The 17,219-nt window shown below is 41.2% G+C and overlaps 1 protein-coding gene across 1 annotated transcript in view; it reads left to right on the top strand.

Moving 5' to 3' along the window:
* The window catches only part of STX7 (syntaxin 7), a 44,050-nt gene extending 27,363 nt beyond the window's left edge, over positions 1–16,687 (top strand). The window contains exons 4-10 of the mRNA XM_006127286.5: positions 3,187–3,277; positions 5,105–5,242; positions 6,727–6,779; positions 8,132–8,222; positions 10,485–10,557; positions 12,815–12,897; positions 15,320–16,687. Of these exons, the coding sequence (XP_006127348.1) occupies positions 3,187–3,277; positions 5,105–5,242; positions 6,727–6,779; positions 8,132–8,222; positions 10,485–10,557; positions 12,815–12,897; positions 15,320–15,412 (622 nt within the window). The 3' untranslated portion in view covers positions 15,413–16,687. The remainder of the gene's footprint in view (positions 1–3,186; positions 3,278–5,104; positions 5,243–6,726; positions 6,780–8,131; positions 8,223–10,484; positions 10,558–12,814; positions 12,898–15,319) is intronic.
* Positions 16,688–17,219: the final 532 nt, after the last annotated feature.

Genomic DNA, 17,219 nt, shown 5'->3' with positions numbered 1-17,219 from the left:
GATTTCCTACTGTTGACCCTGATAGAAAGTAAACTCTAGAACTTACACAGTAACTAAACTTGCAGTTTATTAAAGTTCCTGTTGCAGGTGGCAGCACTTAGCATAGGGTGGGGTGCCTTTGTACAGTAGTTGAAAATTTAATCCTGAATGATATGGTTTGATATAACATTATGCCAATGGTCCCCAAATGTTTTAGCTCATGCCTCCCTTACCTCTTTCTGCCTCCTGCCAGAGCTTGGGGGTGCAGTGTGGGCTGGTGTATGGAAGGTGAGGTTGTGGGGGCTGGCCTGGTCTCCAGATGTGCCCCCCATGGGGGCATGCCCCACAGTTTGGAATCTCTGGCATATGCAATGATCTGTTCAGATTGAAGGTAAATTGGTTAGAACTGTATCTGCTGAACCAAAGTTAATGTGATACAGTATGGGAGGAAATGTGAAGGCATACCAATGGAGTGATGCTCTACTTCTTGAAACTGGGGTATCCATTGGCTTTTTGTTTGCTGTCTGGGAATATATTTAGGTCTGTGGTTGCTTCTAAATGGCCAGGAAAACTGACAGATGTTACAGTAGCTGCTCTTTGGGACAGGTCAGATATGCTTCATGCATTTGTGTCACATGTAAGTCATTCTGCAAAAATCTTAAGCAGTGCTATCTTCCTGAGTCTGCAGATTGAGTGAAATTATGACAGAGGCGTGAGCTCATGGTCCCACTCACCATTGGCATATTTGTTTCTAAAGCTTAATGAGGATGCTTTAAAAATATCACTGTTGACCCTCTAGAAGCTGATCATTTTGCAAATGAAATGAGGGAGATGATTGGAGTTAAACCCATGGGTGAGGAAGGGGAAGAAATAGAAATTGAAAGTGAGGAGAGTCAGACACATAGGGAAGAAGGAAAAGGAGAGAGAGAGACAGAACAACAAAGTTGCACTCCTAGGGTACATCTAGACTACAGGCTTTTGTCGACAGAGGCTTTGTCGACGGATGCTGTTGACAAAGCCTCTGTCGAAAAAGAGTGTCTAGACTACAACCAGTTCTTTTCGACAGTGTAGACACTCTTTTGAAAAAGCACAGCGTGAATGCAATAGTGCCTTTTTTTGACAGAACTCTGTTGGGGAAAAAATGCATTATTCCTCATAGAATGAAATTTACCACCGTCGACAAAACTGCTGCATTCTGTCGACTTACTGTCGACAGAACGTGGCAGTAGTGTAGACACAGGTATAGTTTTGTCAACAAAACTCCACTTTTGTCGAGACAACCCTATAGTCTAGACACACCCCTAGAGGTGAGTGTGTTTCTCCACTAAAAGATATTGGACAAATACAAGTTTAATTTGTTCAGTATCTTTGGGTATGTAGTCATTCGAACTTGCAAATGAAGCCCGGGATTTAAACATCCCGGGCTTCATTTGCATGTTCCCAGGCGCAGCCATTTTTAAATGCCCGGTAGTTCGAACTACCTGCCCGCGGCTACACACGGCCCGGGCTAGGTAGTTCGAACTAAAGCTGCTAAATCCTACAATGAGGAGTAATGGTAGTTCGAATTAGGAGCTTTAGTTCGAACTACCTAGCCCGTGCCACGTGTAGCTGCGGGCAGGTAGTTCGAACTACCAGGCATTTAAAAATGGCGGCGCCCGGGAACATGCAAATGAAGCCCGGGATGTTTAAATCCCGGGCTTCATTTGCAAGTTCGAATGACTACATTAGCCACCCTACTCCAAACTAGGGTGGCTAGTGTAGACATACCCTCATAGTGGAGAACCATATTAGGGATGTAAAAGTGTAGTCGATTAATTGATTAAACAGCAAGCAAAAGCTATAAACCAGTGTTTCTCAACCTTTTTTTAAATAAAGTACCCCTTTTAAAAAAAAAATTAAGTACCCCCAATACCTGCAGTTTTCAGACACACACTTTTTTTTTCTACCATTGCAGCACATTTGTTTAAACAACTTAGTCGTAGCTGGGCAGGCGATGAAATTTTTGGGTGTAAGAAGTACAAAAATAATAAAGTGCTGTAAAACGAACACACAGATTTGGCTTTCTCCAAATTTCAGTTGTTAATGTACTCCCCAGACTTCTCTCTAAGGGTACTCGTACCACTGGTTGAGAAACACTGTTAGAGACTACATACATTCTCCCCTACCCCACTTGCCAGTACATTTTTTTTAGCAGGCTGGCCAGCAGCCCGGCTCAGTCCTGACTTGTGATTGGTCTTGGACCTACCCCCACTGTGGCTCTGCATTTATAATGTATTAGGAGCTGGGCGGGCAGGCAGCCCGTCTGAATTCTGGCTTGTTCTAGAGCTGGGAGCTCAAACCATCTCTAAACAGGGGCTGCTGCCAATCTGTGCCATTGCCTCTTTATCAGAGGCAGCGACACAGGGCAACAGGCAGCCAGTCCACAAGGGCAGCTGGGTTTTTTTTAAACCAGTTCCCTTCACGGACCAGCTCCCACCTGGCACCCAGTGCTGCTGTCTCTGATAGTGACAGCAGCGTGGAGTGGCAAGGGTGGTCTTGGGAGTGAGGTCGGAGTGCACTGGCTGCCAGCCCAACCCCCAGGAACTATAGAACAGTTGACTAATCGATAAGACTTTGAGGTTACTCGACTATTCAGTTAATCAGTATTTAATATCCCTAAACCATACTCCCCATTAGGAGCACAGTTTTTCTTGTTTCCTATCTTCTTTTCCTCCTTTTCCATGTCTGTGACTCTCCTAATTTGCCTTTTCTATTTGACTCCTTTATTTGTCAAAAATGAGACTTCGTTTTTCCTGCTCTTCATTTAGAATGTATCTGAAGTCTGCTCTATGTCTACTTGATGATTCAGATACCACCGCAAAGGCAAGTTGATGAGGCTGCAATTTTCTATTTTTCTGCAGATATTTTTTCTATAGCTATTTCCCAGAATGGAATTGGCATTTGTAACTTTTTTCTGTACAGCTATCGGTGGCCATCTTGTTGCCAATGCTGCATCACTAATTTAATATCATTCCTTTCGGAGTCTGTCATCCTACATCATTCTTTGTGATCAGTTCTCAACTGTGATGGCAAAGAATAGAAAAGCTTGTAAATAAATATTTAGTAAAACACTTAGTAATGTTCTTCTAAAAATACTGCTGAGCATCAGTGAAATTGTTCCAGCAATATCATCCAGTTTCTATAATATAAATGGTGTGTTTGGTTTAGGCAGCAGAAGCAGCAACATGCAAACCAACTTGCCAAAGAAACTGACAAGTACATTAAAGAGTTTGGATCTCTGCCTGCGACAAGTGAACAGGTATAAAAATAAAGAATATTAATAATTTGAAACATAATGTAGGCTGATATAAAGTGTCTGAATGGCTCCAATTATGTATTCATGTTAATTGCTCTCGTTACTAGACATTGAAACATCCAAGTGAGGTCTGTGTTTCAAGATGAATGTTTGGTGCTATGTAGAAATAATTTGTAAAAGGTTTCAACTGCAATGAAATGCACAACTGCTTTCTGTAAGCAAACACTCACACTCCCTACAGTGTATGAGAATTAAAGTGTTCTGGACAAGAATTGCTACCACACATGGTACAGTAAGTTTCTGATAATCCGGCACCTTTAGGACCCAGGGTGTGCCAGATTATCGGATATGCTGGAGTACCAGAAGGGGGGCTATGAGGGGCTTGGGGTGGGGGGAGTCAGCAGAGAACTGCACAGCATGGGAGAGGGTGGTGCTGCAGGACTAACCCAGCTGCTCTGCCCCCCGCTTCCCCAAGTCAGCTGCTGCTGAAACTGACCAGCGACTGACTTGGGGAAGCCGGGAGCAGAGCAGCTCCAATTGTCCAGCTGGCCAGAGCACTTCCAGGTTCCAGTCGGTGCCAGACTATCGGGAATGCTGGACCACTGGATGCCGGACAGTTGGAGTTTTACTGTAATTACTATTGCTGCTTGTGGAGTGTTTTTGTGAGACTTGTAGGATTGAGAGATTTTAAAATGAGTGAATGTGGTCAACAGAATAGCTTGTATTTGGTACACAAATACCTCTAGACAAAAGAAAAGTAATTTCTTGGCCCTGGAGTCTGATAGTTTGGCTAAGTCTACACTGCAGGTTTCTTGCGCAAGAACTTTTTGTGCAAGAGTGTGTTCACGCTGCCATGTGCTTTTGTGCAAGAGTGTCCATGGCAGTGTGGATGCTCTCTTGTGCAAGAAAGCTCTGATGGCCATTTTAGCCATAGGGGTTTCTTGCACAACAAACCCCAGTTTCCCGTCCACACTAGCCTTTTGGCACAAGCTCTTGCACAAAGGCTTATTCCTCATAGAAAGAGGAATAACTCTTGTGCAAAAAGCCCCGTGTTCTTACGATTTACTGTACTTTTTCTTGTGCAAGAACGTGCTTGTAGTATAGATGCTCTGCAAGTTTTTGTGCAAAAACTCTGCCATGTAGACATAGCCTTAGTGATCAGAAACTCAGCCATGTTGTTTTGACCACACTGTTCCCTCCTGTCCGTGCTCCTGACTCCAAAATAAAAAATGATAGTGATTTCAGATGGCTTTAATTTCCCCATAGCCAGATTCAAAGGGAAGCTCAGTGTGGTTCACATGGAGATAGAAAACTAGAGATTTTTCTCATGCACTCCCAGTGTCCACTGTCAGTGATTTTTTTTCCCCCTCCTCTCCCTCCCTGGTGGTCTAGGCTGTAACATTTTTAAATTTTACAATATCAAAATATTCAGCAATTGTGCAGTGGACCTTCTTAATAGTTAGTTGGTAAGACAGAAGTTCCCACTAGTGGTTTGCTGAAAGATGTCTGGACATGCAATCCTAGAGCCTCCTCCTTAATACCAGCTGTTAATTACCAATAAGGCAATTGAAAATGCATTGCATTTCTAATACTACTTTTCCACAATTGTGTAGTAGTGATACGGTCGTTGTGTGAACCCAAATAGAAGTCAGTCTTTACAAACTCAAAAGGGAGAGAGTGTCTGAGATACTCTGCTCAAAGTGTGAGGCCCGTGCTGAGGGGAATAAGGTGGGGGGTGGGAGAATCTGTGAAGCAACTTACTTTTCAAGCCTTGAGCAACAGCAAGTGTGTTCGATGTTGTAAAAATCTAGTCTAACTTTCCTCCAACAGCGTCAAAGAAAAATACAGAAAGACCGTCTTGTGGGGGAGTTCAGTGCAGCACTGGCCAACTTCCAGAGGATCCAAAGGCAAGCTGCTGAGAGAGAAAAAGATATTGTAGCCAGAGTAAGAGCCAGCTCTAGGGTGTCTGTAAGTATCCAGAAATATATTATTGAAGTCAAACATTATTTTATATATGGCAGTAGGTTTATTAGTATAAAACTTGCCTCTTTATTAGATTGAGAGCAGTATTCTTGCAGATGTATAATGCATGCACAATGCCAACATAGTTGCTTTGCTTGCCTCTGAACATAATGTATTGCATTTAAAAATTGTGTGTTCAGTTTAGTTTAATGATTGGATTAAAGAAAACATAATTTCATAGTAATTCCTGACTAAAACACTTACTTTGTCTTGTGCCTATATATGTTTCACAAAGGTGTTCTGCATAGTACATATGCCCTAATTTTGCTTTAGGAGGTACATAGATAGAAAGATCAATTAGGAAGATTGACATGTAATTGCTTAAATGATAACCAATAAGCCTAGGTTTATTGGTTAATCCAAACTACATGTGCACACGCCCATAAGTACTGGATCCCATGGATCTGCCTGTCCTCTCGACCTCCCAAGGAGAGGCAGCAAGGGGAGGGGGTGGGGAAGGGCTCCATGTGGCACTACTGCTTTGAAATGCTGTGGCGGTGTTCAAAGGGGCAGCGCCGCACAGCTGATCCCAGGCTCTGTGCGGTGTTGCGCCTTTCATAGAATCATAGAATAATAGGACTGGAAGGGACCTCGAGAGGTCATCGAGTCCAGCCCCCCGCCCTCAAGGCAGGACCAAGCTCCATCTACACCATCCCTGACAGATGTCTATCTAACCTGTTCTTAAATATCTCCAGAGAGGGAGATTCCACCACCTCCCTTGGCAATTTATTCCAATATTTGACCACCCTGACAGTTAGGAATTTTTTCCTAATGTCCAATCTAAACCTCCCCTGCTGCACTTTAAGCCCATTACTCCTTGTCCTGTCCTCAGAAACCAAGAGGAACAAATTTTCTCCTTCCTCCTTTTGAAAGCAGCAGTGCCCGCATGGAGCCGACCCCAGGCCCTGTGCGCAGCTGCCCCTCTGAAACACCATGGGTAACCTTGGGTGGTGCTGCCCCTTTGAAACGCTGTCACGGTGTTTCAAAGTGGCAGCGCCACATGGAGTCCAGGGTCAGCTGGGGACTCCCTAGTTGACCCAGGGCTCCATGAGGCATTTCTGTGGAACCTGGGGTCAGCTGGGGACTCCCCGGGCTCTGCACGCTTTGAAATCTACACAGGCGCTTCCACTTTGAAATACACAAGAGCCCTCGGATCTCATTTCAAAGGAGGAACTCAGAAGTGCCTATCGATGCAAATTCCATGTACTACTCGACTAGTAAATTAACCAATATTTAACATCGTTATGCAGACTCTGATTAAGACATGCATATGTATAGCAGCACCATATTGCAAACAAGTCACATTTCGTGTTGGCTTTTAACTTAAGTTAAAAGCCCCTTAATCTGTATTCATTATGGGAATATCAATAAACCCTCTACTATGTACCTGTCACTCTAATAAAATGAACTTACTTTTCTTGATTCTACAGGGTGGTCCTTCAGAAGACAGTTACAGAGAAGGAGCACTTGTCCCTTTGGACAGGTAGGATGGTGTATCATAATCCTTACAGCCAGTCTTGTAAATTGATTGGTTAACTTCAACAATGGGGACTTATAGTCCTTGGTTACATCTTAAATATATCATATGTTGTAAGAGAACATGTACTCATTAAGGTCACTTATACAGTGCATTTAAAAAAATCATTTATTAAAGCATGCTTTTGCGTGTGTGTTTTGGAACCCACTGAAAGCTATAATCAGCTGCTAGTTTTCTACACAAGTTAAAACTGAAAATGTTTTCTTGGAAAATGTTTTTTTTTTTTTTTTTTTAAATGTTATTGCCATAACACTATCAGACTGTTTCTGGGTTTTCTGGTTCTTAATGTAACCTGTTTAACTGCAACAATGGAGGTTGGACTCTTCTCTCCATCCTCCACCCCAGAAGAGAACCCGTTTTTATTGACTAATTTTAGTTTTTTGTAATATAGTTCTATTACAATAGAGCCCAGAGGCTTCAACAAAGATGAGGACCTAAGTATTGTACCAAACTCCTCTCCACATCTCCACCAAATTAACCTTTATTTCCATGGACAATGGACTCAAAGCTAAGAGTTTTGTGTGTTTTGAGTTAGTCAGGTTAGATTTAGCTAATCCCAGGCACGGCTGCCCTCCCACTTATTTTCGGAGAATAAACTGCCAACTGTAGGATAAGGGGGAAGAACAGACTAGTAGATAGACACATACATGTTGACAGCTGCTGCTTATGCATATACATTTTTTATTTAAGGTTGCTAAAGGGGCTTTTAAAAATTCTTACGAATTAACACTAAAATGGAACATGCTTCCTCTGGTTTGCTAGAATCTTCTGAAGAAAGGACATTGTGGTAAGGAACCTTTGTCCAACTATGCCTGTAAAGGGCAATAGAACAACAATGCAGCCGTTTGTCTTTTTTCCTTCCAGATTAGTACAGATGAGTCTCTAGAACTTGTATCCAGAATACCTGCATTTTTTCAAAATGTCTTTAATCTTCAGTCTCCACTAATAAGAGAAGCCAAAATGGATTTCAGCCTGCAAATGACACTGTTCAGAATCCAAATGGAAAGATACATATCATCTCTGCATGCTTAGTTAGAAAACAGTGAGCCAAAACACTCAATTTTCAGGCCCTCAAAGAAAATTATTCAAAACAGGCTGTGAAATGCCTGAGTCCTCAAGCCTATCACATCAGCTGCACACACATTTTGCAAAGGAAAACATGTCTTGTTGGTAGACAGTTTAATGTGTTTTCTCTCTATTTTAGTCTTTAACATCAAATGTATTTCAACCTTATACGTAAGGGGAGTTCACTCAGCCTGAATATTCTTGATTGTGTGTGGGGTGTTTTTCTTTTACAGTCAACCTCAAGCACAGGTGCAAGATGAAGACATTACAGAAGATGATCTCCGTCTTATTGAGGAGAGAGAGTCCTCCATCAGGCAACTTGAGGTGAGGTGTGCTGCTATGTGCAGTGTTAGAACAAACTTGAGAATACTTTTCTGATACTACTTAGTGCTAAAACCTGCTGCACTATTGGGAGGAATCCATCCTCAAAGGTGAGACAATATTTTTTTAATGAAGAAATTGCTTTATGCAGTAAGGTAAAGAACCGCACATGGAATTTCCTACATGAAGGAAACTTACTTTTTACTGTTCTGTTAAATAATTCTATGATGTACTAAGCTCTCCTGACTTCACTTGAGGAATAAGCAGGCACGCACGTGACTATCAAATAAGATAAATCTTGGGTTTTCGTGCAAAGATCCCTAGAACTCTTTTTTTCAGAGGGTTTTCCTCATCCCATAGCATCTTTATAGATATGCTTTGTAACACAGTATTGCCTTTCATTCTTGTCCATAGTTTGTTCCTTCATTAAATCCATTCTGGTCATGTCTCCTACACTCTATTTAAAAATTTGGAAGGGGGGAGGGGGGAAGAAAAATATCCCCTCTATACAATTTTCCAGATGTATCATTTTTCATTTTTAGTGCCAATTGCCTTTATGTTCAGCTTCTATTTGTGCTATATATGCATATAAAGTACCAGTAATTTGGCATATGAAATACTGACTCCAGAAATGACTGAATTTTTCTGGACTTGGACAGAAATGCTTGAGGACAGTCCCTCTGTCTGTGCATTCATTTACCAAAAACAAAACAAAGATTGGGTGGGAGAGGCAAAAGAAATTCCAGTATTTTAAAATTAACATATTAAATGACTCAGAAATGGAAATGCAGGTTATGGATTAATGGCATTGTGGTAGCTGTGGATTTTGAAAAAGTAACTGACTTCAGAACTTCAGTGGGAATGAATGATCGATTTCAGACGGACTGCAATTATATGTCTCTTGAGCTCCAACAAAGTTCACCAGCAAATAAGATCCTGGAACTGGACTTTTAACAGGCAGCTTTGCTGATGTATGAGACAAATAGGATCCAGTCCTCCTTTTCTTTATAGACTTTGTAGTACTGATTGTGTAACTACTTATTTTTGTGGGTAAACTAAACTGATCTAAATAATTGTAAGGAAAACAACAAGGTGACATGTCAGTTTATCATAACATTTAATAGAAAAAAAACCAAATAGTCTGGTAGTACTTTATAGAGTAACAAAACATGTAGCTGGTATCATGAGCTTTCGTGGACACAGCCCACTTCTTCATCTGAAGTGGGCTGTGCCCCACGAAAGCTCATGATGCCATCTACATGTTGTGTTACTCTATAAAGTGCTACCAGACCATTTGTTGTTACAGGAAAAAAAACAACAAACTAACTCTGCTACCCCCTGAAGCTCTCTAACATTTAATAGCTAGTATGGTGTATTCCACTGCCCTCTACTGGACAAATATTTTTGGTAATTTAAGGGTTCATCAATAAGAGTTCCACAGTTTTTAACTTAAACAGACTGCTGCAAAACCATATGGGAAGACACTTGTTTCCATTTGGTTTAAGTCACTGACTAATTTATTTAAGCCATATTGACATAAATTACTCTTAAACTGACAAAGTGTGTTTACTTGGAATTTTGCACTAATTTAATTAAGGCCATGCTTGTACAGAAAGTGAACATGGAACAGACTAGAGCACTTCAGATTTCCACCCCAATTTGCTGAGTATTAACACTCTGGATAGATAATTATCGAATACTAGGACTGGAAGGGACCTTGAGAGGTCATCGAGTCCAGTCCCCTGCCCTCATGGCAGGACCAAATACTGTCTAGACCGTCCCTGATAGACATTTATCTAACCTACTCTTAAATATCTCCAGAGATGGAGATTCCACAACATCCCTGGGCAATTTATTCCACTGTTTGACTACCCTGACAGTTAGGAACTTTTTCCTAATGTCCAACCTAAACCTCCGTTGCTGCAGTTTAAGCCCATTGCTTCTTGTTCTATCCTTCCAGGCCAAGATGAACAAGTTTTCCCTAAGCTAGTTTAAAAACACCTTTTAATTAAGCCATAGCAACTTTGTGTGTAGATAAGATCTTAGAAATTGGCTTCTAAGGCTAGTAGGATATACAATGCAACTGACTTTGCATATTTAGATTAATATGATTGGATTATTTTAAAACAAATTAAAACTTGAGCTTTGTTTTATCTTGGTGAAGGAAACAGCTGCCTTGTCTGAAATAATACACAACACTTAGCTAACTACAGGAGTTTCCCATGGCATGTGCTAATTTTTTTAATAAACTATATTCTCTTGCAGGCAGATATTCTGGACATCAATGAAATATTTAAAGATTTAGGAATGATGATTCATGAACAAGGTGATGTGATAGGTAAGTGCAGATCAAAATATTTTAGAAAATTTGCATGAAATTTAAAAGTGGGGAAGGGTGGGATGAATGATGGTTTCTTCGTAGATTATTCTTCATTCTTTATAATATTTGGCTCTTAGTTTTAAACTACTAAATCATGATTATGCAGAAACTAGCAAAATGAGATTTGAAAGTAAGTGTGTGTGTGTGTGTGTGTGTGTGTGTGTGTGTGTTTGGAGAGTCACCTTTGCTGGCTGATGATACTTTAAATTGATTGAGATTCTAACCTGTTGTGGCAAAGATTGTTGAGTGATCTGTTAAAGCAGTCAAGAAAGCAAGTACACTTGCAAAACCTGCTTTAAATGTCATTTGATCCCTTACTCCTTGGTTTGAGTTTGGGTTCCAATTTTGAGAGTTCTAATTGCATTTTTATTTTTTTTAAATGGCTTTTTCTCCCCTTTTCTGGGGAAATGCCCTATTTAAAATGGGGGAAATATAAAGCATTAAAAAAACTTTTCTATTTCCCCCCCCCCCCACTAGTTTATTTCCTTGGTTCCTTATGTTGAGCAGAGCAAAGCAAATTAAGCTAACACGAAAAAAGTTATTCCAAAAAAGATCATCCAGATAAGGAGTAACGTTGTTGTCATTATATTGGTTTGATAATGCCAGTAAACTACCTTGAGTAAACCCTTAGTTATTTCAATAAATTAAAACTTAAGCACAGACACCATTTTCTCATAACTCTCACCTAACCAACATTCACAGCCTATGAATTTTTTTGTCCCCCAATCTTTTTTTATAATTACTGATCCACCAAACTTTTCAGACAAAATGTCTAATTGAATTTCATACTAAGTAGTATTCTTAAGGAGTTCTCGTTAATTTCATCAGTCTGTCACCACTTTCTTCTCATGTCTGTGCCTCTTTTCTGTGCTGTAGGCACTCTTCAGCGCACACTCATTTATTCTCCAACATCAACTTTTCTAAAACTGTCTTCATTGGTTCATGTTCCAAGCCAGCTCTTCACTTCTAGAATACCTGAACTTAGTGTTATAACAACTTCTGTCAGAAGTCAATGCTGGAATACTCTGAATGCTTCAAAAGTTAGATGGGTCATTGGTGTACAGTAGATACAGTGAAAATGATAAAGAAGGAAACTTCCATAATACAGTAGGATAAAGTGTGTATGTTAGTGAGCATAAATTCAAGTCAAAAGTGATCTTGCACTTTGCTATATGTGTATTTGAGTGTTTTTTGTTCTACATATTAATACTTTTTAGGGGATCTTTTTTTAATCCAGGAAAGCAAAATAAAAATACATGAGGTGATGGTAAGCTATTGCCTGTAGGTCTGTTTATACCACATTATTGATTGATTTTTTTTTGGCCACTAATGATTGAGAGGATTGTGTTTTTGTTCTTTGTCTTATCCAACTGTACAGGCAGTCCCTGGGTTACGTACAAGATAGGGACTGTAGGTTTGTTCTTACGTTGAATTTGTATTAAAGTCGGAACTGGCGTCCAGATTCAGCCGCTGCTGAAACTGATCAGTTTCAACAGCGGCTGAATCTGGACACCAGTTCCGACTTCCATACAGATTCAACTTAAGAACCCCAGGCGTCCCCAAGTCAGCTGCTGCTGAAACTGATCAGCAGCTGATTCCAGGAAGCCCGGGGCAGAGCAACTCTGCCTTGGGCTTCCTGTAGTCAGCCGCTGGTCAGTTTCAGCAGCGGCTGACTTGGGGATGCCTGGGGCAGAGCAGCTCGGGTGCTGCTGGGTTGGTCCAGTAGCGCTAAGGAGCGGTGCTGCGGGACCAACTGGCAGTGCCCCACCTGCTCTACCACAGGCCCCGGGCTTTGCTCCACGTCTCCCTAGTCTGCTGGGGGGGGCACTAGCTGCGTTCCTCCCCCCCCCCCCCCCAGCAGACCAGGGAGACAGGGAGCAGCTTTTCTCGCCCCGGAGGAGGCGGGCGGTGGGACCAGGCGTCCCACCGCTCCAGTCCTCCGGGGCGGGAAAATCCCCGTTCGTAACTGCGGATCCGACATAAGTCGGATCCGCGTAACTCGGGGACTGCCTGTACATAGCAATTCAAGGGGTAGGCTTGTTGGGCTTGAATTTTGTGAGTAAATATCTTCTCTGGGCTTGTGGAAAATCAGAACTGCAGCAGCTTTAAGTGAATTAGGAATGGGTTGCAAACACATGAGGCTTTTACCATGTCAGATAATTGAAAAATTAACCTTTTTCTACTTTTTTTTTTTTTTTTTTTTTTTTTTTTAAAGACAGCATAGAAGCCAATGTAGAAAGTGCAGAGGTACATGTCCAGCAAGGAAACCAGCAGCTTTCAAGAGCAGCAGACTACCAGGTAATATCAATGCCAAGTGTCTGTCATCTATCAATAATTATGCTTTTCAATTATTTCTTAATTTGTGTTATGATCGTTGTAGTTTTAGTTTAATTCTTCCTTAAAATTGTTTCAATGGTTTGGAGACCTACTCAAAGGGCCAAGACTGGCATAGGATCTCTAGGGCCACTGTTCCAAATTCAGACCAAGTTAGTAGTAACAAAGTCCATGCCCTCAAAGTTTAGCAGCCTCATGTGAAATTAGTTGACTGGTGTCACAATACTATGAAAAAACACCGTAATTGAACCTCTCATTTCTGGAGCTGTGAGGGAAGGATTGAATATGCATGAGCAATGAACTTCTCCTTTGCTTGGTAATTTTCCTAAGTCAGGATTGAAGTTCACTGGTAGGGTAGTGTAGGGAAGTTTTGTGCTGCCACTGCCAAGGCTGCATACGTCTCTGCTGTTCCTAGAGGACACTTTTCCAGTTCCACAGTATTCACTGACTGAAAAAAAATAAAATAAAAAGAATTTTAGAAATCTATGAGAGACTTATTTTATTAAAGGTCTGTACAGAGATTCTTAAATACTGGCCTGTGTTAAAGATAATCTTGTTCTTAATACATCCTTTTCCTTGAACACGTCTCTTTTCAAGTTGGCCTTTGCCTTTTAAAGTCTTCTTTACATGTTGCAGTTATAAGTTGGCAAATGAATCAGTGGGGACAATTTATTAAACCTAGATTTGTCTGCTGGCTTGTAAGAAACAAAATAAGGTGGCCAGATGTTTTTCTAAAATGATAAGCGGGGCTGATAGCCTAAGTGTTCCCATTATAAGAATCTGTTCTTTCAGATGTTATAAGTTTCCATATTTAACCATTTGATATGAAAATTTCCCATTCTCGTGTCTGCCTGGAAAACTTCAGCCAAAAGTTGTTGAAACAGCTGGATCATGAGTTTGGAGGAAAATACATAATTTTTATCCCCAGTAAAAAAAAATTCTGGGGGCCCTTTATTTGACAAGTTTTAGCATCCCATGGAGAGAGTCTTGAAATTTGACTCTGAAGCAGCCCCTGTCCAGGTCAGGCTCAGGCACCCCACAGGCAGAGGGAGGAGCAGGCCCTGCCTACAGCAGAGGGGTAAGGGGGGGGGGGGGGAGAGGCAAGGCAACACCTGATTACTTTTTTCCCCATTTGCTGGAACCTGTCATCCTTTATGTGGATCAGCTAGTAAAGGGAAGATGAGGAACACACTTTGCCAGTGGATGTTATAAATTTGCTGACAATGGAGGAATGGTGACACTCGAGCACCTGAGTTCTGTTGCAGGTTAAGGAGTGCCTCCAGTGGTCATGAACAATGGCAGAAGGGTTTCTTTGTCTTGTCTTGCTCTACCCTACTTTACCAATTGATTCTTCATTCCATTTATCCTCTTCAGGTTCCTGTTCAAGTTCCAGTCCAAGTCTTTCTTATCTGGGCTCTTCTTCATAACTAGCCAATTAGGTCTTCTCTCCTGAGCCTCTGGTCTCTCGTTCCGTCTCTTTCTCTCCTCCTCTTGCCTTCCTCTCCCCCTCCCCCCAGCTCTGCTCCCCCTCCTGCCTCTCGGGGGACCGTGGAGCCCAAATGGCCGCTGGGGCACCACACTCCCCATGCTGCATGGGGGGGCGTGGAGCCCAAACTGTCGCTTGCGTCACTTGCTCTCACGCATGGGCCTGGCTGAGCAGCACAGAAGTCAGACAAACGCCACGGCGGGAGGCGAAGGGGGGGGTGAGGCGGTGACGTTCACGGGTAGGGGGCGGGGCCTGGAGCCGCTGTCATGTTGCACATCACTGCTCCCCCCCCCCTTTGCCTCCCGCCGTGGCACTCGGCTGACTTCTGCACCACTCAGCCGGGCCACCGCGGGGAAGCAAGCAGCGCCGCACTCCCCATGCAGCACGGGCCACCCAGAGGAACAGCCAGCGTTTCAGGCAACAGTGCCCCCCCAGAGGGCTTGTACTTGGCATTTTGGCATTACAGACTCTGACACTGGGCTACTATACATATGATTTCTTCATTCCCTAGAACATGTTGTCTCCTTGCCCCCAGGCTTCTATCCCCCAACTAACTCATAGCCTCTGCCTCCCCCAAGCTACCTCTTTTCCAGTCTACTCCTTCCACTGTGCCTCCCCTTTCCCTTAATGTTGAAAAAACTATAATTCCTTAATTTCCTATGAGATGCCAGGGAGAATGGTATTTGTGTTGGGGGGAGGGGGAGACAAATGCCTTTGACAGCTAAAGAGTGAAGTTATAACTTTCACTGTTTCCAGTTTCACTTTTGCCTGTTAACCACTCACTGACTTCATTGTCTTTTAAGTACACCGCTCGTTTAGACTGTGTAAATAACAGAACCATAGAAGCAATTAAAAAGTTCTGAACACTGCACAATATTTTTTTTGTTTTTGTGTTGACAGCGCAAGTCCCGAAAGAAAATATGCATCATCATTCTTGTACTTGCCATTGGAGCAGTGGTTCTTGCACTTATCATATGGGCATCTACAAGATAGGACTGTGGAGATAAATATTATTTAAATTATGTGAGAATACACCTACAATCATTTTTGGCTACTTCTGAAGCTGTTCAGTAAATGATGGTTCAATACTTTATAACTGTTGCTTTTTAAAAATCTGATAAATGACTGTTGGTACCACTAGTTGGTATAAATTCCTTCCATTCTTGGATTTGAGAAGCTGTACTGTCAAGGCAACAGTCCATCGGCTTTATAAATGTACTTTTCAATGGTAAGCTTACTGAACACCTCTAAATATTTTGGGCTAATCAAAAATTCTGATAAAGCGGGGCATAATCTGTTTTGATATTTCTAAGTTTTGCCAAATAAAAACAGACTTTTCTGCACTCATTCTAATTGGGACACCACACTTATTGTCAAATTATTTTTAAACTGGTGATTAGGCATTAAGTGTCTAAGAAATATCTTTCGTAGATTTCATTTGTCTTGATCTGGCAGTAGGGACCAATGTGCCAGGAAAAGCCTATTATAAAGGTAAAATGGATGGCAGTAATTTATTAATATAGGCCTTTTGATTTGTCTCTTAAATGTAGAAATGAGACTTAAGGCATATTTTTAGTTAGTGTTTATGCACCTAAATTATGCACACATCTGGTATTCTCATGCTTAAAATAAGTGTTTGTTTAATCAATGATTATGCACAATTGCACATGTCTTACTGAAAATCTGGGTATAATTCTAATTGTGGACTTCTTAAGTATGGTATTGGGAATACTGAAAATTTGTAGTTTCCCAATTGCATTTGAATTCCAATGGCCAGAACTTGACATTATGGTACAAATACTTTGAACAGTACAGACTTCAGTTTTGTTTTTTAAAGTTTCTTACGCAGTCAGCGAGAGAGGAAGGCTAATAGATTACTTCTAAATGCCAATTATGGACACTGAATTTGAGATCCTGCTCATTTGAACTGACGCAACTTGCTCAGAAGTTTGACCATACTTACAACTTTCTTAACTTTCTAACTTGATTTTTTTCTTTTTTGTGCCATTTTGTATTAATCCATAATTAGAAAGGTAATGTTTTTGCAAACTAATCAATTTGACTTTTTAATTGATGTAAGTGCACTAATCAGGAATATTGTGCAGAAGAAAATGTCACTTAATCTGTATTTTATAAAGTTCTTGTACAGCAGTTTGGTAGAGAATGAACTGTTTACATGGCAAATTGAGATTTGCTAATTGAACTATGAGTATCTATGGACTTAAAATTGTAATCATTCAGTCAAAATAAAGCTGTTTTTAAAAATGAGGGGTCTCAAACTTTGTTTTTGCTGAAGGGAAGTGCTGTATGCCTATAACTTATCAAGTGATTAAAACTCATTTGAAGAGAAACAAACTCAAATGGTAAGTTGCAAATATGCAAGCTGTTTCATGCAAGGACTGTGCATCTCTCTGTGGCCCCATTGGCTTGGAATGGGACTCCATGTGTAGAAGAATTCAGCCAGATCACAGATTGCAGGGTCAAAACCCAATCTTGTATAATGGAAATTAAGGTCTAGCTTTTCAACTCCTTTTTCCTGGTTCTTCAGGAGAATATATATCACCAGTTCTTTGTAATTTTTAATGTATTAGATGGGAGCCTAGAATTACAGGATGAGAACATATAGAAGTGTGTTAAAACTTATCTTCTCATATTTAATGTCTGGCTCTTAATGCTGTAGTATTTGAGTTTCAAATACTACAGGGAAATGTTCTTTTAATTAAAGCAAGGGAGGGGAACCTTTGGTGTGCAATGGGATTTTGGGGAGTTTGTGAGGGGATTGTGGGTGTCTCACCTTCAG

This window comes from Pelodiscus sinensis, chromosome 3 (genome assembly GCF_052426305.1).
Source record: "Pelodiscus sinensis isolate ZL-2025 chromosome 3, ASM5242630v1, whole genome shotgun sequence".
Classification (NCBI taxonomy): domain Eukaryota; kingdom Metazoa; phylum Chordata; order Testudines; family Trionychidae; genus Pelodiscus; species Pelodiscus sinensis.
Note: the sequence above shows the minus strand (reverse complement) of the source record. Positions and strands in the feature narration are given on the sequence as shown.